We start from the raw sequence: 21,533 nt of genomic DNA, 5'->3' as shown, positions 1-21,533 counted from the left end.
GATCATAGGAGATCAGGCGCATTCAGAGTAGTATGGCCATAGACAAGGGAGTAGGTACATTTCTAACCTCCAGATTCTCTAACTTTATTATGTCTCCTATTGTTTCTTAACAGTCATTTTGGATTTTATAGCCTGAAGAATTATTTGCATTCACATTTAGATGTTTAATGGTCACTGCACACGGTTCAGAGTGCCAGCTTTTAAGTGGGGGAGTATCTAAAACTCTTTTATAAGTTTAAGTCCCACATTTGTGTACTTTAAATCTAGAGCAGAGCTTTCCTTTAAGTGAGGACTCAGCCTCCAAAGTCTTGGGGGCTGACGCCCTAAGGAGTGAGAGAGAAAGAAGGGACACCAGTTATCTCTGCAGGTCACAGTGGAGGTGAAACAGAGTGGGTCTGGGGTGAGAAAGGCTTCAAGGCAGAATAACAATGATATCCTTGGAGGTATTACTTTTTTAAGACCACTTTAATTCATGATTTAAAGAAATTAAGAAAGAAAGGAGGAGAGATACATTCCAAGTAGGAAAAGGTGAGAGCAAATGTCAAAGGCCACCACCAGATATTTCTCTTGGGACCCTGAGGCTCCAGAAGCCGATCTGTACCATGAAGATAATGTTTAGAAAACATACCACTCAGTTCCTTAGTACAGGTTCTTGAGAGATGCATCAGAAAAGGTGGTGGAAGGGATGCCTTTGGGCTAAACCTAAAGTGTAAAAAAAAAAAAGTAAAATAAATTCAAATAGCAAAGTCTACACAAAGTTTTAAACACTACACTTTTCATTTAAAGTCTCTGTGGGAATGAATAACAAAACAACTCATTAAAGTATTCAAATTCAGAAAAAAATTAAAATAAAACCTGGCATTATCTTTCATGTTCCATATTCACTCGGAGAAAAGTATGTTAAAAAGCTAAATTTAAACTAGGTCTTTGAAAGCTTCTTTCAGAACTTAGAAGTCAGAATTCCAATTAATTACCCTTAAGGAACTAGCAAAATAAAGAAAACCACTCAAAAAATAAACCATTGAAAATAAAGAATATTTTCAAATATAACTAAGAAATGAAGGACTTGCATCACTAAATGTTGAAATGCTTTTATAAAGTTACAACATTTAAAATCATTGGACAGATAAGTAAAATGATAGAGAGCTTACAAACATTCAATTTATCTTAGCACATAATAAAAGTGGTATTTCAAAACAGACAGGGGAGGGACTGCTTAAATAACTATTTGAAAAAGAAGAAACATAGATCTCTACCTCATACCCTCACCGAAATAATTTTTATATGAATTATATTGGATTTATGTAGGAAGATTTTTTTCAAATATGAGGACAAAAAAATAAACCACACATACATCATTTACATTCATGTCTACTTCCCTCCCTAGACTCTAAGTGCCTTAATTATTTGTGTTCCCAGTGCCGAGGGCAGTGCTTGGTACCTGCAAAGGAGAGTGAATGTTGTTAAGAATGACTGAATGAATTAATGACTACAACTTGTCCCAGCAGTGAGTATGAGACCATGGTGGGTGACAGTGACACAGCATACCTATCTGCCTGTTTCTGAATAGTATGGAATACTCTAAAAATTAGATCAACTATTTGAAATGAAGCACATTTCCTTATAATATTTTAATTCTAAAATAAATTATTATATTCCAGGCTACCAATAAAAGCTTACTTAGTATATACAATTTTCAAGTATACAATATATTGTTATTAACTATAGTCACCATGATGTACAATAGATTGATTGAACTTATTTCTCCTAACTGAAATTTTGTTTCCTTTGACTAACGACTCTACAATGTCCTCAACCCCTCAGCCTTTGGTAACCACAATTTTACTCTGTTTCTGTGAGTCTGGCTTTTTTAGATTCCACATGAGATCATGCTGTCTTTCTGCGCCTGGCTTACTTCATTTAACATAATGTCTTCTAGGTTCACCCATGTTGTTGCAAATGACAGGATTTCCTTTTTAAAGGCTGAACAGCAAGTATTCCATTGTGTATATACATTTCACATTTCCTTTATCCATTCATCCATTGATGGACACTTAGGCTGATTCCATGGCTTAGGTATTGTGAATAATGCTGCAATGAACATGGGAGTGTAGGTATCTCTTCAACACACTGACTTCATATCCTTTGGACATATACCCAATCGCAGGGTTGCTGGATCATACGGTAGTTCTATTTTTAATTTTTTGAAGAATCTCTATACTGTTTTCCATAATGGCTGGACTAATTTACATTCCCACCAACAGTGTACCAGGGTTCCCTTTTCTCCACATCCTTGCCAACACTTGCTATCTTCTGTTTTTTGATAGTAGCAATCCTACTGGGCGTGAGGCAGTATCTCATTGTGGTATTAATTTGCATTTCCCTGATGACTAGTGATGTTGAGCACTTTTTCATACACCTGTTGGTCATCTGTAAGTCTTCTTTTGAGAAATGTCTATTCAGGTCCTTTGCCCATTTTTTAAATTGGGTTGTTTCCTTGCTATTGAGTTGAGTTCCTCATATACTATATTTTGGATATTAACCCCTTGTCAGATGCATGGTTTATAACAATCTTCTCCCATAGGTTGTCTCTTCACTCTTCACTTTGTTGTGCAGCTGCTTTTTAGCTTGATGTAATCCCATCTGTCTATTTTTGCTTTTGTTGCCTATGCTTTTGGAGTCACATCCAAAAAATCATTGCCCAGACCAATGTCATGAATAAATTTCCTCTATGTTTTCTTCTAGAAGTTTTACAGTTTCAGGTTTTATGTTTAAGTCTTTAATCCATTTTGAGCTGATTTTTGTATATGGTATGAGATAAGGGTTTAAATTCATTCTTCTGTAAGTGATATCCAGTTTTTCCAGCATCACTGATCAAAGATATTGCCCTTTTCCCATTGTGTGTTCTTGGCATCTCTGTCAAAAATCAATAGACTGTAAATGTGTGGATTTATTTCTGGGATATTTTTGTTCCATCGGTCTATGTATCTGTTTTTATGCAAGTCTCGTGCTGCTTTGATTACTATAGCTTTGTAGAAGATTTTGAAATCAAGTAGAATGATGCCTCTGGCTTGGTTCTTTGCTCAAGACTGCTTTAGCTAATCAGGGTCTTTTGTGGTTCCACACAAATTTAGGATTTTTTTCTACTTCTGTGAAAAATATCATTGGGATTTTGAAAGGGATTGCATTGAATCTATAGATTGCTTTGGGTAATATGGACATTTGAACAATATTAATTCTTTCCTTAGCTTTTTAAAATGGACTCTTAAACACTTTTCCACTGTGGCTATACCAGTTTACATTCCCAACAGCAATGTATGTCCTCTGTTTCTCATTCCTCTGTTTTTCTTTGCTTGCATTCTTGTGGGTTAAACATTTTTGAGAATTCTATTCTGATTTATTTAGTGTTTTTCTGTATATCACTTTGTGCAGTCTTCTTATTGATTGCTCTGGCTATTATAATGTATACAATTACATATATAACATATACCATATTCTATTAGTACCAATGTTTTACCACATCAAGTGAAGTGTAGAAATCTTACTTTCATTTAGGTCCCTTTGCCCTCCCTACTTTATAAATAAAATTGTCCTAAGTTCTTCCTCCATATATGTTAAACACCTCATCAGATGATCGGTTTTTTTTCTTCAAGCAAATATGATTTAAGAAACTCATGAGAAGGATAATCTATTATATGCACACCTGTTTTTACACATTTTGTTCTTTCCTTTCTGAAGTTCCAAGTCATCTTGTTATTTCTTTTCTGTTGAGAGAATTTCCTTTAACCACTCTAAGAGGAGGTCTGCTAGTGACAAATTCTCATATTAATAGTTTTCTTTCATCTAAGAATGTCTTTATTTCCCTATCATTCCTGAAGAATATTTCTGCTGGATATAGAATTTATAGTTGACAGGGCTTTTTTTTTTTTTAACACTAGAAAAATGTTAGGCTATTCCCTTCCTCCACGGTTCCTTCATGGTTGCAGATGAGAAATCTGCTGTCATTAACACTGGTGTTATCCTACAGGTGACACGTCATTTTTCTCTGGCTGTTTCTGAGATTTTTTTCTTTGTCTTTAGTTGTCAGAAGTTCAATTATGAGGTATCTTGGCATAGGTTTCTTTTGGTTCATCCTATTTGGTGTTTGATTAGCTTCTGTAGGCTCATGTCCTTAGATCGATTTGAGAAGTTTTCAACCATCAAGCCTTTAAATACTCTTCTAGCCCCACTCCCACTCTTTTTCCTCTCCTTCTGAGATTCTGATAATACAAATTTTAGACCTTTTCTTATTTCTCTACAGGTCCTTCAGGCTCTGCTAGGTCTTCTTTGTTTTTGTTTGTTTGCTTTTATTTTGTTTTGACATCTATTTACTCTGTTGTTCAAACTGGGTAATTTCTATTGTTCTGTCTTCAAGTGCTCTGACTCTTCCCTCTATTATAATCATTCCAACATTGAGTCCATCCAGTGCATTTTTAAAATTTTGGTTGTTGTATTTTCTAGCACTATAGTTTCCATTCTATTCTTTTTTGTATGTTCTGTTTCTTTGGTAAATTTTCTGTTTTTTCATTTGTTTCAAAAGTATTTGTAATTGCTCATTGAAACATTTTTACGACAGCTGCTTTAAAATCCTTGTCAGATAATTCCAACATCTGATTCATCCTGGTGTTGGTGTCTGCTGACTGTCTTTTCTCATTCAAGTTGTCATTTTCCTGGTTCTTGGTATGAAGAATTATTTTTTATTGTATCCTAAACATTATGACCGTATGTTAGGATCCCATTTAAATTTCCTATTTCAGCAGTTACCATGTTTAGGTTTAGCATGTAGGTCCTGGTCTACTTTAGTGGGCTGTGATTCCAATGACAATTTAGTTTTCAGGGCCCTTGCTATGCTATCCGGGTCTGTTATATTCACTTGTTGCTGGTGGGGCTACCACTTCATCTCTTCTGGTGCTGCCACAGGGATGGAATCCACTTCCTCAAGGCTGGTACTGCAAGGTGAGGGGTGGAAGCAAGCTAAGATGCAGGTCAGAGAGTGCTACCTAACTTGGGCCCACTCTTAGGGCTGCTTGATGTTGGCAGGGCCCTCACTCAATCCCTGCTGGCGCTGCCTATAGCGACAGGAAGCATTTATCTAGGCTGTCCTGTGCCACTAGGTGAGGGATAGGAGACACCAGACCATTGAGTAGAGATTACTACCATGGACCCATTATCCAGGATGCCTGGTTTAGCTGTTATTTTATAGATTCTATTAAAAATATGTTCTTAAATGTAGGCACACAACCAGAGGAGACTATGGTATCTCAGTCACACACTGGACCCAACTAGTGCTTTGGATCAAGACCCAACTTTTAACTATGTATTTTCTAGACCTTATGAAAATTATAATAACTAACCATAAATAACATTAAATGTATATCATTATACAAGTATTTTAGAATTACTTTTTTTTTTTGAGACAAAGTCTCACTCTGTTGCCTGGGCTAGAGTGCCATGGTGTCAGCCTAGCTCACAGCAACCTCAAACTCCTGGGCTCAAGCAATCCTTCTGCCTCAGCCTGCCAAGTAGCTGGGACTACAGGCATATGCCACCATGCCCAGCTAATTTTTTCTATATATTTTTAGTTGTCCAGCTAATTTCTTTCTACTTTTAGTAGAGACAGGGTCTCGCTCTTGCTCAGGCTGGTCTTGAACTCCTGAGCTCAAACAATCCACCTGCCTTGGCCTCCCAGAGTGCTAGGATTACAGGCGTGAGCCACTGCACCCGGCCAAGAATTACTTTATAAAAATACCAAAACATAAAAAATAATAATAGTTCATTTTCTACATAACTTTTTAGAAAATTAATTCTTCCTAAATATTCTAGTATCTGGGGGAAAGTTCCTGGAGAAAAATTATCTTTTACACAAAACAGAATTTTTTGAACACAGATTTAAAGGTATATGATACAACAAAATTTGCTTTGAAAAAACACAAATTAGATGGAAGAGTGTGATATTGATGCATCTACATCAGGGGTCAGCAAATTTTTTTCTGTAAAGGGTCCAATAGTACATTTTAGGCTTTGCAGGCCATCCAGTCTCTGTACAACTATTCAACCATGCCACTGTTGTCCAAAAGCAGCCATAGGCAATATACAAACAAAACCATATAGCCATGTTCCAATAAAACTTAATTACAAAAAAAGGCAGTGGGCCTGATTTGGCCATGGATTGTTGATTGCTGACCTCTGAACTACCTTATAAAACCGTAAAATTTAGAGCCAGAAAGGAACTTGAGATCATCTAGTTTAGCATTTTCACTGGACAAATGAGAAAACTGCAGACCTAAAAGATGAAATAATTAATTTTATCTGGCTAGAGAATGCCAGCACCCAAACTAAGACTTTTAGGTTGTCTTATCACTGCTAGTCCAATATTCTGATTCATGAGTGTCTGATGCTACTGTGTAATTATAGACACGATTACTGGAACACAGTGGAACATGTAACTTGATCAGATTTTACTTAAAATTCTAAAATTAATTATAAGAAACTTCTCTGAAAAAGTTGTAAGTTCTACTAAAATATCATCTTAGAACAACTTATGAGAGCTTTTAAAATGGATTTTACAAGGAGAGACTACCAACAAGGCAGAAAAAATACAGAATGGAGATACATTTAGAGAATGATGTTCAGGCAGCCAAGGAAAGCAGACTTACTAGTCATGATACATTTCCCTTTACATGTGAACTTATATTAGATCACATAAAAAGTATTTCTTTCTTAACCTGAACATACATTTTTAACATTTATTATCCTAGGTTCACCAAACTTCTCTTTTTGATCAGACGAAACCCAAATACCTGTTGTTGGTGGGCATGGTCACATGCCTCTGCACTGGGATGTCTTTGAATACTTCATTTCCAAGAGGTGTGTGTAATGCATAAGGTGGCATTTCAGCAACAGACTTAACTCCAAGAGAGTTTCCTTTGTCTCTTAACAGCGTTTGATTAGGTTTTTTACTGATAGAAAAATCTGAAGCAAATCCTGGTTGTCTGAGGGTTGCTTTTGGTTTTCCTATGAAGTTAGGTATACATAATGGCATCAATTAGCTTCCTCAAACCCTCGTTTTATTATGTCACTACCCCCCTCCTGCCCCCGCCCCCCACCCCTGACCATATGTTTTCTATGGGTGTCTATTCTTTGAACAGTCTGTAAGAACACAAGGAAGTTGCCACTGGAGGGTTGGTCAGTAGGGGAAGAAAAGATTGATGAATATTTATTTAGTAGATGAGGTTCTTTTTTTTTGTTTTTTTTTTTTTTTTGAGACAGAGTCTCACTTTGTTGCCCAGGCTAGAGTGAGTGCCGTGGCGTCAGCCTAGCTCACAGCAACCTCAAACTCCTGAGCTCAAGGGATCCTCCTGTCTCAGCCTCCCGAGTAGTTGGGACTACAGGCATGCACCACCATGCCCGGCTAATTTTTTTAATATATATATTTTTAGCTGTCCATATGATTTCTTTCTATTTTTAGTAGAGATGGGGTCTCGCTCTTGCTCAGGCTGGTCTCGAACTCCTGAGCTCAAACGATCCGCCCACCTCGGCCTCCCAGAGTGCTAGGATTACAGGCGTGAGCCACCGCGCCCGGCCAGATGAGGTTCTTCATCCACCAAACTAGCCAGTAACTGTCCTACTCACTGACAGACACTTCAGTGGCAGCCATGTCACGTTCTTACAAATGCAGCATTCTCAGCCATATCTCAGTCCTCCCATCTTTTCTCCATCAGTCCAAATTCTACCCATCATTTGAGGTCTGGGCTCAAGTCTCCCCTTTGCCATGAAGTCCTCTATTGCCATTTTTATCCATGATGATCTCTCCTTTGTCTAAAATGCTCACTGTGGCATTTAGTCATCTACTGTTTTGCATTATTGTTGAACTATTTCACGAGAATTTAGTTTTAGAACTGACCATAAGCTCCTTAAGTGTTCAGTAAACACAGGCTGAGTTGTCTATAACACTTTTGTGTACTATATAATTCATGTTTTTCTGAAAATAGAGATTTTATACCAAAATACATGATTTGCTATATAAGACATTAAATCATATGTTCTTGGTTCATCCAACATTCTGGACAAGGCATTCTCTCAAATAATCTAAAAGAATAAAACCTCACACTGCCATAACAAGCTTAATTAAAATTTGTACTAAGTTATTTTTATAATTGTAAGTCATGCTCACTTAGTAATTTCAAATGCAAATGCCAGCTCCAGGATTTTTCCCCTGACATAAGAATGTTAACAGATATAGGTATTTATCATAAATATAAGCAATATTCCCATGTTCTTTATGACAGTGTATTCACAGACAGGCTTTAAAATTTTAGCATATGAAAAGCCCCTACCTTCTAGAAAAAATGGCATGGTTTTCTTCACTCTCATCTGACAATTAACCTGCCGTCCAGTTTTCCTTTTAGAACTCCTCTGACGAGCCACAAGCTGAGCAATTCTTGCAGTTTCTGTGCAGGCCATGGCATAGCAGGTAATCTATTCATGAGAGGCAGGGTGGGGGGAGACAAACATTTCTCAGATTCCATGTTGCCCAGAGGCAAGTTCTTAAAAGTGGATCTTAGTGAGCCTATGCATCCCAAATCAAGCTGTATGCAAATATTCATATTTCTCTCTCCTTAATAATGTTAGAACAAAATTATACTTTCTACAAGAGGAATCAAGCATAGTGTAGTACACTGAATAATCTTTCCCCAAATTGAAAATTTCATTTATTCCTTAAACAGTTATTTATAAGGCATCTACAATGTACAAGGTACTATGGGATTAACCAGTGAACCAAAAGAAACCTGTGATCTGCAAGTATTATCATATATAATCTGTGAAATATATTTTATCCCCATTTTACACATGGGAAGGCAGAGGCTCAGGAAAGTTAAGCAACCTTCCAAGTCACACAGCGAGGCTCTCGGAGTCCAAAGTATGCACTTAAAACGACTATGTTGCTTTACTTCTCCAAGACCACTAAATCTTAATCCTGCCTCTGCAACGGATTAGCTGGGTGACTGTGGGAAAATCTCAGTATTTTCAGCTGTAAAACAGGGGTTTAGAGCTGGTGTTTTCAAATTATATTCACTGGAGCCATAGAGTTCCACGGAGGGGCCTCAGGGGCCGCCACTGCAGGGGTATGAGAGCAAGGCAGTGTGATCAGAGTCTCTGGACCTTCCACCTCAGTTTAAAATACAGCATCTCAGTTTTTTATATTGTTTAAAAAACTGATATGATATATAGGATATTAAAAAAAGATCTGAAATATAGAGACGATTGGGACTAGATGATCTCTACAGACCTCTCAAGTTTTCAAATCTGACTCTAAACTGCAATCAAGAAGAGAAAAAACAATGAGGCTTTATACCGTAAGCCACAACATGTTCCTACTCCTTAGCTAAGTATTTCTGTTCTTGAGAATATATATTAAAAGAATATAATTCAAAAGGAAAAAAGTTACCTTCCCCAGTATGTGCAATGGGAGACATTTTAATAATCAAAACCTGGAAATATTTAAAATGTCCAAAATAAGGGAAAAAAGAGTTAAGTAAATTATAGTACAGTAATTATATGAAGCATTATTGATTTACTAATTCATTCATATATTTGATCATTCATGCATTCAACACAGATTTATTAAGTGCCAACTATTAGGGGTGGAAAAAAACAGTCTCTCATCCTTGAGAAACTTATGAAGGAAAAAGAGAGAGGCAAAGAAACTAAATAGAAAACATGGTGTGGAGTGTTATAATAGATGTGTTCCAAGGAGCAAGCAGACAGAAACCAGGGCTTAAATCTGTCTGAAAGGATCAAGGATGCCAAAGTACATTTTATTATTAACATAATATTTAATTTATTTCTATCTTTTTCTTATAAAAATTATTACAGATAAGGCAAACTTCCCCTTGGACTGCTCTCCTGATCCTGGCTCCCTTTTCCTCCTCTACCCACTGCCTCCTCACCCCCCACCCTCCAACAGAGGAACCATTATGACAAGTTTTGGTGAAACACACTCCAGACTTGTTCTATGTATTCATGTATGTAGAACCCTACCAAGGAAACAACAGTGTTGCGAGGCGGGGTCGGGTGTTTTTTCAGCTGCGTTGGGGTGGTGGTCTGTCTATATGTGTCACACTATCTGATGGGCAGGTTCCAAGATGTGAAGCTGCTGGATCACAGTGAAAGTGCAATACATCTACCTGCTATCACCAAATGGCCCATACTATCTATAAACTATTTTCTTCTAGAAAAGCTGAAGGATTTAAAACGGTAGAATAATATGATCATGTTGGTACAAAGGAGAACAAAGGGACAGAAGAGAGGGGAGAACTGCAAAGAAGCCCCTGTACTAACCAGAAGTGATGAATGATCAGCTAGGAATTGAGCTAAGTCCAGGTGGCAGGAATCGACATTCATGCAAATGATGAGAATTTAAAACCGTCTATTAGATTTGATGACCAAGAGGTCATTAGTGACTTTGGCAAAAGCAGTGTAACAGGTTTGTAATGAGCAGGTATGGTGTTTAGGCAATTAAGGCCTTCAGTACAGCTATTTTGTTTAGATGTTGAAACTGGGTAAACTTTAACTTTAAAATTTTTTATTTAGTGTGGTTAAAATCTTATTTTTACAATGAAAAGAATTAGAATCTAGACTGTGCTTCGGATGCTATTCTCTCTGTCACTATCAATCTCAAACCACTTAGCTAGTACTTTTCACTTTGACTTCGATCATGGGCATGAGATTGGAAGTGCCAGACAGGCAATTAAGAATTGGTTTGATTCTTCTGACATACACAATCACCTTCTTACCTCTCCAGATCTACTAGTCTCTATCCTGACAACTGCTGGCACACTTCTCAGATAGGCTTCTAGTGTAGGGTAACCTAGCTGTTTGAAGGGGATCCAGTCTCCAGTCAAGGATCTGTACTCTCCTTGGAGCCGGGGTAATGCTATTCCATTCTTATGAGACTGCAGAACAGCTCGCAGCATCTTTGAAACCAGATCTGCTTCCAGCATCTTTCCCTATAAGAACACAGTAGAAGGTTACTATAATATGGCTCATTAGTCTATGAATTCAAATAGATTTTTAGAGCTGAGAATTGTTAGACTATTTCACAAATTGTTAGTGAAAACTTTCTGTGCAATTACAATACACAGGGAAATAACTGCCACGGTAAAGAAAAGCATAGAACACCATGAGAAAGGGGGGGAAATCAGAAAGGCATAAAGACTAGCCCAGGGAGGGAAGAGATCAGGGAATGTTTCCCAGATGAGGGGAAACATGGAGTCCTGAAGGGCAAGATGGAATCGACCAGGCGAGGAGGAAAAGGGTGAGCTGAAGGGCTGGGGAGAGGTATCGGCCCAAGGAAGGGAATAGGATGAGCAAGGTCACAAAGGTGAGAGAGAAGTACATGGTGTGTTCCAAGGATTCCAGGCAGTTAGGTGGCTGAACATGATTAAACTAAGACTCCAAGTTGAGGGCTGAGAGAGGGGCTAGGAGAGGTGGGAGGCACAGACCACGAGACTACTATATTATGCTAATATGTATGCATTTCTGCCAAAAATAATGGGGGGCCTTGGGGCCATTTTTAACAGGAGAACAAAATGATCAGCTCTGTATTTTAGAAAGATCACTATTCAGCAGTGGGGAAGATAAATTGGAAGGAAAAGGATTAACAAGTTGTAAGAATACTTGGAAGTGTGGAGGACCTGAAAACAGGGCCTTAGGAATAAACAAAAAATCAATTTGAGAGGTAATTAGAAGGTGGAATCTACCGGAACTGGTTAACTGGTTTGGATGATGAGGAAGGCTCCCAAGTTTCTAGCTTAGAAGCACGGCGGACAGTAATGACCCACACTGAGGTGGGGCAGAGGCAGGTTTGCAAGAGAGGAAGACAGAAGATTCACTGTGGACATGTAGAGGTCGAGATGCTTGTAAAACAGCCATGTAGATATATTCACTAGGAAATTAGATTAGAGGTCTAAGCTGGTTATAGACTTGTTAGTTTTTGGCACATATGTGGTATTTGATGTCCAGGGAGTCAAAAATGAGGCTAAGGATGAATCTCTGTGGAATGCTGTCATTTAAGAAGAGCCTATAAAAGGCTGAAAAAAGGGGACCAGAGAGATAGAAGAAAAAGTGGCATATAAAACCAGTGGTCCCCAATCTTTTTGTCACCAGAGACCATTTTCATGAAAGACAGTTTTTCCATGGTTTAGGGATGACTGAAGCACATTACATTTATTGTGCAGTCAAACCTCTGTGCTAATGATAATCTGTGTTTGCAGCCGCTCCCTAGTGCTAGCATTACTACCTCACCTCCACCTCAGATCATCAAGCATTAGATTCTCATAAGGAGCACAACCTAGCTCCCTCGGATGTGCACTTTACAGTAGGGTTTGCACTCCTATGAGCATCTAATGCTGCTGCTGATCTGACAGGAGGTGGAGTTTATGTGGTGATGCCAGTGATGGGGAGCGGCTGTAAATACAGATGAAGCTTTGCTCACTCACCTCCTGCTGTCCTGCCCAGTTCCTAACAGGTCCATGGCCCAGAAGTTGGAGGTCACAGATACAAACAAAAGGAAAGAATCAAGAAGAATGGGTATTCAATAGTGTTGTATGCAGCAGATGGGTTGGGAGAAGAAATGAAAAGTGAATTTGAGTACCCAGGAAATCAGTGGGGACCTTGGCTAAGGATTTTCCTAGGTCAGTAATACACACTTTTCAAGATTAACCAATCATATTTTTGGGGGACTAACGATTACATCTAATTGTAGTTCTGCAGAGAAAAAAACAGAATGAAGATAAATTCAGAGAATAACGTTCAAGCAGCCTACCCTTTTATTAAACGAAAGAGAAAGGCATGCCATGGACAATGTGTTAATTTTCCTTCAACAGTGCTATCCAATAGAACTTTCTGTGATGATGGAAATGTTTTATATTTTCACTGTTCACATGTGGTTTTGAGTACTTTGTGGCCAGCATGACTGAAGAACTAAAATTTTATTTAAATTAAATGGGGCCACTAGCTACCATATTGGACAGCAGAGAATTCTAGACAGCCTTTTTCTTTCTCTGGCTTAGAAAACAGAGAGGAAGAACAGCATACAATTCTACTGATTTCCTCATCTGTCCATTTTAAAAAGGAAACAAAATATCAGCTCATTCGTGGGTGCTCTTAATTATAAATATGGTACTTAAACAACAGCAAGGTTTAAATAGCAAATGAAAATCTAAGTACAGTCACATGCCACATAACAATGTTTTGGTCAACAACAAACTTCATATATGACAGAAGTCCTATAAGATATAAGTCCCATAAGATTATAATGGAGCTGAAAAATTCCTATAGCCCAGTGATGTCTTGATGATACTCACCCTGTGTAGGCCTCAGCTAATGTATGCATTTCTGTCTCAGTTTTTAACAAAAAAAAGTTAGACAGTACAGTTGCCTACAGTATTCAGTATAGCAACATGCTGTACAGGTTTGTAGCCTAGACGCACCAGGCCGTACCATATAGACTAGGTGTGTAGTAGGCTATATCATCCTGGTTTGTGTAAGTACACTCTATGATGTTTGCATGACAAAATCACCTAATGATACATTTCTCAGAATGTATCCCATTCTTTAAGTGGCACATGACTGTATCCATTACGTACTTTCCACTATTAAACATTAACTCTTTTCAAATTATCACCACCAGGACCAACATTTAATTAATACTGTAGTCTACAAAAGACCTATACTAGGTCTATATTCTTATTCTTTCTACAGATGATAGTTATACAAATATGTATATTATACTTATATATTACGTATGGTAGATACATATTTATATATAGTCATGTATCACTTAACGACAGGGATACATTCTGAGAAACATGTTACAAGGCAATTTAGTCATAAGAACATCAGGGAGTAGACTTACCCAAACCTAGATGGTGGAGCCTGCTACATACCTAAGCTATATAGTATGGCCTATTGCTCCTAGGCAACAATCCTGTCCAGCATGTTACTGTTACTCTACTGAATATTGTAGGCAACTGTAACACAATGGTAAGTATTGATGAATCTAAACATAGCTAAACATAGAAAAGAAAACATAGAAAAATATGTTATTATAATCTTATGGGATCATCATCATACATGTGGTTCACTGTTGACTGAAACATTATATGGCACATGACTATATATTAAAATCTTCATTTAGGTATAAATTACATAAAACAAAATTAACTGATTTTATGCATGGTGTTTCTTGTGTTTTGAAAAATGTATACAGCCATGTAACTATCACGACAATCAGGATGTAAACATTTCTAACACTCCCCAAAAATTCCCTCATGTGGAGTACATAATATATGTAAAAGTAAAACATGTAACAACAGCATAAAGAATGAGAAAACGGGAATGGGAATATACTGTTGGAAGGTTTTTACACTATACATGAAGTAGTATAACATTATTTGAAGGTAGACTATGATAAAGATGTATATTTTAAAACCTATGGCAACCACCAAAATGTTTTTAAAACTAATAAGCCAGTAGTAAAGATAAGATGGAATAAAACAACACTCAAAAAGCAGACAGAAGTAAAAAAATTAGATAGGAAAAAGTGAAAACAACAAAGAACAAACAAGAAAAATAGAAAACATCTATCAAGATGGTAGTTTTAAAGTTAATCATACCAATAATTACATTAAATGTAAATAATTGAAATGTCTGCCTTATTTTTCTCTCTAGCACTTATCACCATCAAATATCCCTCTTTATTTTTCTGTCTCTTTGACTTGAATGTAAGTTCCATGAAAGCTGGGATTTATGTATGTCTGTTTTGTTCACTGCTGAATTCCTAGTGCCTAGACCACAAGAGCTCAAGATATCTGTTGAATGAATGAGAAATTCTCCATCTATCTAACACCACTCCTTTTCTCTCCTATTCACTAAAATCTATATAGCATAATGTATGTCGGCTATTGAAGGAATAACCTTGAATCCAATTTATTAAAAAATTATTTGCAAATTTTAGTGATTGTTATAAACTGAATGAGATAGTCAAGCATGTCACCAAAGGGTACTTGAAAACCACCGCATAGATTATTTCTCAGCCTTTCCACTCTGAGCCAGAGTTCTCAATGATCAGGCCCTGGTCAGAACAATGCCATTAATGCAAGGAGTCCACACATCCTGACAGCAATAAGCACCTGAATACTGGTAAAGGTCTCACACATGTATATGTTCTTGTTTTTAAACAGTGTGCAGATACTGTTGGTATTCATGATCACAAACTGATATTAAATTCATAATGGCTTTTAGTAGTTACATATTTCATCAACTAATAAATACTAGAAGTATAACTAATAGTGTATACCACAGATTTTGGTAGTTATATATTTCATCAACCAATGGATACCAGAAGTACAACTACTACTGTATGAGGTTTCACAAGATTTCTTACAAAGCTACAAAAAGGACCTTGTACTTGACAAGATTGGGAAGCAATGCCTGACCACAAGGCTGCAATCTATAAAATAAGTTAGTCTCTCCCTCCTTTTTCTAACATATGCCATCTTTCATGGAATATCACAACTCTCTATTTGCAAACAATTTTCTGGAGGGAAGGACAGTCCCTTGAACTGTAAGACTGAGGATCTCAAAGCTGGTGAGAAGCAGTAAAATGCAGTAAAACCCAGAAAGGTAAATATGATTGTACTCAGATGCATGTCTGGTTCTCATGCTTGTCAGTCTCTTCCGGTCTGGGTTGCAATTCCTGCATTATCTTCACTTTAGGCACTGAATAAAAAGGAAGTTAAAGCTTAAAAGAAGTCATTATTATTTTCTAATGTATGTTGCTCTAAAATGCTCTGAGTTTATTAAATTGTTGGTCATCGTGGCTTTTTTGAGATTTTCTGAAGATGGTAATTACACTCTCAAGGTACATAAGAACACTTTCCTCTAAGTATAAAAATCAAATTCAATATCTTGGACATCATCTACTAAAAGCACAAAAGGAAACTTATCATGGAAACTTCAACTATTAGTGTCCCAAAGGCAAACTTTTGGGCATCTCTCCCACTGAAAAAAATTAAGTTTGGAAGTTTCTCAGCAATGGCTCCCCAAATTCTTTTAAATTTGTTTTTATTTTAGCACATTCTGGAGGTACAAATGTTTAAGTTGCCATTTTGATCTTTCAACTCTCTTCCCTTCATTTCTATTATCTGAAAGTGTTGTGATAATTCTCAGTTTCAGAGAATTCAAATTATTTTTATTCTGTGAATCTGAGAATGTCCCACAAGCTCTGGTGACCATAAATTAATAAATCAGGCTAGGTTGGGAGAAATGAAGTTGGACATCTCTGCTTTAGACCACAAATTCTCGGGCTAAAATTCCGAAGGGCCAATATGGGGGCTGCCTAAGCTGAATAAGAATCCCAAGCATCAGAGTAAAAAGGAAGTGGGTGTGGGGGATTGTTAATATTAAATCATAGCACTTCTGATTTCAGAAACTGACCAAGGTCAGCTGGCAAAGACCTCAGTCAAAGAGAAAGAAACTGGCCATGACGATTACACTTGAACTTCACTTCCTTCCTCTCACTCTTTTTCCTCCTCCTTTCCTAGACTTTCTTTCTGAATAAAAGTGTCAAAAGTAGAGTTATATGTGCTTAGCACAGTACTTGTCATTCAGAAGTTACGTAATAAAAAGATTTTTCTAGAAGCATGGCATGGATGAAAAAATGATCTGTGAATATATGCAGTCAATAGCTAAGAGTGCAACGACATATGGTATATTGCAAAAAATTTTAGTACAGCATTAAATTTGAAATATCACAATTTCCCCAGATTTTCTTATTTGCCTCATTAATACACTTTTGAACTGGCAAGCTTGGTAAGAACACCGATGGATCTCTTCTAAGCTTTCTCACCTAACTAGTAGGCAGAAAGTCTCATACTGTTTTGGCAAAGGGTCTTGGAGCAAAGATTCCTGCCAGACCACAATTCCACAATGTCCCTGGACCCTGCCTGGTTAGGAAAACGGCACAGGATGGTAGGTCCAATCTCTGAATGCGGAGCTGGGAGAAGCATGGAATGTTAGTGGGCACCCTAACACCATCTCCTCCAAATTCTCTAGCTTAAAACGAGGGAACTGAGGTCCACGGAAATTGTTCCAGCTCTCACATATTTTTATGGCCAGAATCACAAGAACCCCAGTCTTCTGGCTTCCAATCTAGGACTTCCTTGCAGATGGCTGCTCCTAAAGTCTGAAAATAAATTTTGACTTAGGGAACACTGACAGCAACCTTGGGGCATGTTTAGTGACTAGTCTTTAAAATGGCTTGAAACAGGAAATCTGTCCTGTTCTGATGTAAGGGTGTGACACTCAAATCCAAAAGCACTGCCAACTCCTGAAAAAATTCAATGATGGCAACTGCCATCTCCTTTTACGATTTCATTCTTTCTCTTTTCTCTTTGTTTATACCTACTTCATTGTGAGTACCCAAGATGCTAATAATGTACAAGAAAAGAGGTGGGGAGTAGGGGAAACTAATGACAACCTTTAGGGAAGTAAGATTTAAATAATTTAAATAGCCTAAAATAATTCTCACTACATTTCAAAACTATACTTTGTAAATTCACAGCTTTTGTATTTAATACACCTGAAAATGACCCAAGCAAGTCTTATTCTGAAGAACCCAGTTTTGGTGTATCATAGATAAAAATGCCTTCTACCATCGATGGATCCTCCCAGGCTGAGTCATTTGCATGTTATCTGCTTCCTCTAGCTACTGGTGCCCCAAGGCCTTTAGCTGAACTAGTCTGACTCTCACCTACCCTTTCTCTTCTCTAGGTTTCTCCTTTCTCAGCTATTTCCAACTGCACTATTTGGCTCATCTTCCCATTACATTTTTCATGTCATGAATAACTCTGGAGTTGTAGAGTGGCACTAAATCCCAAAAGAAACCATAATAATTATTAGGGAAACTTAAAACACCAAGTAATCTCTCTTACCTTCTTTAGTCAGATGCTCAATGTTCAAGTATTTGGATATCTCCTTAGGGCATATATTTCTGGTAACTGGCTGCCTTCTCCTTGAAGACACTATTTTAGCAACAAGCCAGGACCTTAAAGTTCCAGAATACCTGTGCTGAAATGTTTCTGACATCATCTAGGCTAACCCAAACCCCTCATCGTACAAATCAATAAACTGAGCCTCAGAGAGGGAAGGTTCTTGTCTAAGATCTTTACCCAATAAATGATTTCTCATCTTGCAACAGTTTAATATGCTATCTTTTCTTTCCAATTATAGTCTACTTGTTATCATCTCAATCACTCCTTCACCAACTGGTTTTTAAAGGAAAGACTCCCTCAGGTGGGGGTATATTGCCTTACAGTTTGTTTTTTAGGAAGCAGTTTTCTTCATTATTTTTGTGATTTCAAGTTCCAAATTATTCATGCACTTTTAACTGCATACCATGAATGTATATAAGTAAGGGATTGCCATAAATCTACATACTAGAGAAAAACCTCTGAGATGATAAAGTGGCTTAGTCAGGAGCTTGGGTCTTAATCCTAGTTCTGCTACTAATTACCTGTGACCCTTTGAGCAAGTCACCTCAGGTCTCTTTTTACACACAGAAGGAGGGTATGAAAGAACCACGATTCTCAACTTTCTTTGGATTCCTTCAAGGCTGAAATGGGGTTCAACGATCTAATGAAAACCATGGGTTTGCTTACTCATAACAAAGCTTCACAGCCTAAAACATGGAGTTGACTTTGAGTCCACTGGTTATCTTGTGCTGATCATAAGTTCTGATTGGCATACATACATGTCTTCAGCTAAAAATTCCATAATTAATTACTTTTAGTTTGTTTGAAAGCCAACATTTTAGAACTACATGGCCCATGGGGAAACAATGAAAAGAATGAAACTTTCAAAAGTACAGAGGTGGGAGTGGAGAGAGGAAAAAGTAGGTTTGGCACAAAGAAAGAAAAACCACTTCACATAAATATGAAATTAAATTTCACTCCAAGCACCAAGGAACTTCCATCCTATCAAAGTGCCCAGATACAAAGCAGTCTACATCAAATCTTAGTTTTTGAAAATAGCACTCGACAAACCCAAAGTAGGCACTTAGAGTTGAATTATAAAGTATTTTTTCTTTACATTCATATTGAGTATCCAACTAGACTATATTGCACAGATAACTTAAAAGAGAGGTCTTTCAAGGAGTTTAAGTCTCTCGATACAAAATACAATAGTTTATTCAGCCATGTTCAACTAGTACACTTAAAAGGGCATTAGCAAGGATTACATTTCATTTCCAGTCTACAGGGACTGAAATCCAAAGGCACTGCCAACTGCTACCTTACGGTCTCACTGTGTTTACCCAGCAAAGAGGGAGGCTGTGCGCCACCAAAGGGCCCTGGACTGGGGGCACAGGGGATGTGGGTTCTAATCCGGCTGGCCCCAGGTACAATTCCCTACCCCCAGCACAGCGCTTTGCCTGTAACTGATGCTCAGTGAACGTCAGTTGAGCAGAACTGCAAAAACCTTCACCATGTGCCAATTTATATTATATAGAAAACTTAAAGAACTTTGTGCCCCGGCCCTCAAAAAATCTGAAATCCAGTAACATAAAATATGGGCAGTTTGGTGGAAGGATGAGTGTTAACATTAATTGACTATTATTATGAGCCAAAGGATCAACAGCTGTTATCTTGAAAGAGCCTTTCAGAGTAAGTTAAACATCTGTTTGATACATACAAAACCAGACTCAGAGAAAGTATGTAATTTGTTCAAGATCACACAATTAGTAAACTGAGGCCCAGATTTCAATCCAGGTCTGCAAAGCCCACACTACTTAAAGTATACCACACATACGTATATATCAAGGCAGGCCAGGAAGAGATAGGAATTTGGGTCTAAATTTCACTTCTGCCACTAAGTTGTCCCATATCTTTAGGCAGAACACTTTTCTGCAATTTTTCCACCTGTACGCTTAGGAGGTGGGGATTCTGGGGAGAAGAATTACTGAACTAGATCAGTGTTTTTTGGGTTTGGTTTTGTTCGGCAGTTATCAGACTCTTCTTGGGCCAGGACTTGTTCTAATGTAGTTATTTCCCTTCCCTGCTTTGAAATTATTTGGGAATGGCACCTTGGCTATTAATGGAAGTGGATGGGAACAGAAAAGACATGCAGGCTCCAAGCTCCCTCCCAGCAAGTGGAGGCTGACGGCCTGACCCTGTTGGGCGATGTTGCTCAAAGCTGAGAGACAACTTATTCACGGATTCTAGTTTCCCTCCCAGCTTGATGCTTTGTACCCACCAGGTGCTCGTGGTTTGAAAGGAACAGATATGTGTCCCGTATTATTTGAGCGGCCTGCATGGACTCGTCTCCGGAGTACAGAGACCTCAAAGAGAAGTCCGCGCCTTTAAGGAACTCAAAGTTCATAGTATAAAATACATGGGTTCAAACAGTCGGGAGATCAGACATCCCGTGCCCGGGGGCGGCGGCGCGGCCCGTTGGTCCGGGACCGAGAACCACTTCCTGGTCCGCATCTCCCGGCCTCGTCCGCACCCCCACTGCTGCGTTTCCCCCACTGCACCCAGCTTCCGAGGCGGCAGGAGGGTCCGTCCGACTCCCGGGTGAACGCCCGACCCGGCTCGGAGCGGCCGGGGGAGGGGTCCCATCAAAGATTTAAAACACAACGCTCTGGAACTCCAACTCCCCCGGCGCCTAGCCGGGTTTCCAGGCGTCGGACCCGGGCATCCCCTGCGGCTGCAAAGGAGAGGCCCGGGACCCGAGACAGCCCCGCCGGGCCGCTGTCCCGCGGGGGACCAAGGTGCGCCTCGTTCGCCCGAAACCTCGTCCGACGACGCCCGGCACCTGTCGCGCCTGGAGCCGGCAAGACCTGCGCTGCTCACCTCGTTCCGGGGGCCCACGGCCAGTCCCCGCGGTTCTGGGTCCAGCTGCCGCCGCAGCGTCCGTCAGGGCTCCGGCCGCGGCCGCCGCCCACTTTCGGTTTCCCCGCACGGCCGGAGCCGCCCCCGCGGCTCGGGAATCACCTCAAGCCCCCGCCCCGCCCTGCTCGGTCCCGCCCCGTTTCGCCCCGCCCCACCCTGACGGCAGCCCGGCCTTGGCTCTGCGCATGTGCGGGCGCGTCGGCCCACGCCGGCGTCCGCGCGTGGGAAGGGAAACCGACGCCGCCTAACTTCCTAGCGGTTTCTGCGCGTGCCCACGCACCGGCGGGAGGCGGAAGGCGACTGCGGGGCGGGCGCAGGAGCGCCTCCTGGTGAGCAACGCAGGTACTCGCGGGCCGGCAAGGGGCGTGGCCGACTCCGCCCCAGCCCTTCGCTCTCCTGCTATCCAGTTCACCTTCTTCCTTCTACATAGTTCTTTCAACTCTTGCACATTCTTTTCTTTAACATTGGATCAGTTATTTTTTATTCTCCTAGGCAACCGCCTTGTCAGCTCATATGTTTCAGGACTTTCCTCAAGCGTCACCC

At 39.3% G+C, this 21,533-nt stretch overlaps 1 protein-coding gene across 1 annotated transcript in view; it reads right to left on the bottom strand.

Annotated features, from left to right (window-relative positions):
* TDRD7 (tudor domain containing 7) overlaps positions 1-21,014 on the bottom strand; it is a 68,797-nt gene extending 47,783 nt beyond the window's left edge. The window contains exons 1-5 of the mRNA XM_069474460.1: positions 20,952-21,014; positions 10,836-11,048; positions 8,376-8,517; positions 6,840-7,053; positions 629-702 (exon numbers count right to left, since the gene is read on the bottom strand). Coding sequence (XP_069330561.1) covers positions 629-702; positions 6,840-7,053; positions 8,376-8,517; positions 10,836-11,042 — 637 coding nt within the window. The 5' untranslated portion in view covers positions 11,043-11,048; positions 20,952-21,014. The remainder of the gene's footprint in view (positions 1-628; positions 703-6,839; positions 7,054-8,375; positions 8,518-10,835; positions 11,049-20,951) is intronic.
* Positions 21,015-21,533: the final 519 nt, after the last annotated feature.

This window comes from Eulemur rufifrons, chromosome 7 (assembly GCF_041146395.1).
Source record: "Eulemur rufifrons isolate Redbay chromosome 7, OSU_ERuf_1, whole genome shotgun sequence".
In the NCBI taxonomy this organism is placed as follows: Eukaryota; Metazoa; Chordata; class Mammalia; order Primates; family Lemuridae; genus Eulemur; species Eulemur rufifrons.
The sequence above is the reverse complement of the archived record's forward strand: the minus strand, read 5'-3'. Positions and strand labels throughout refer to the sequence as shown.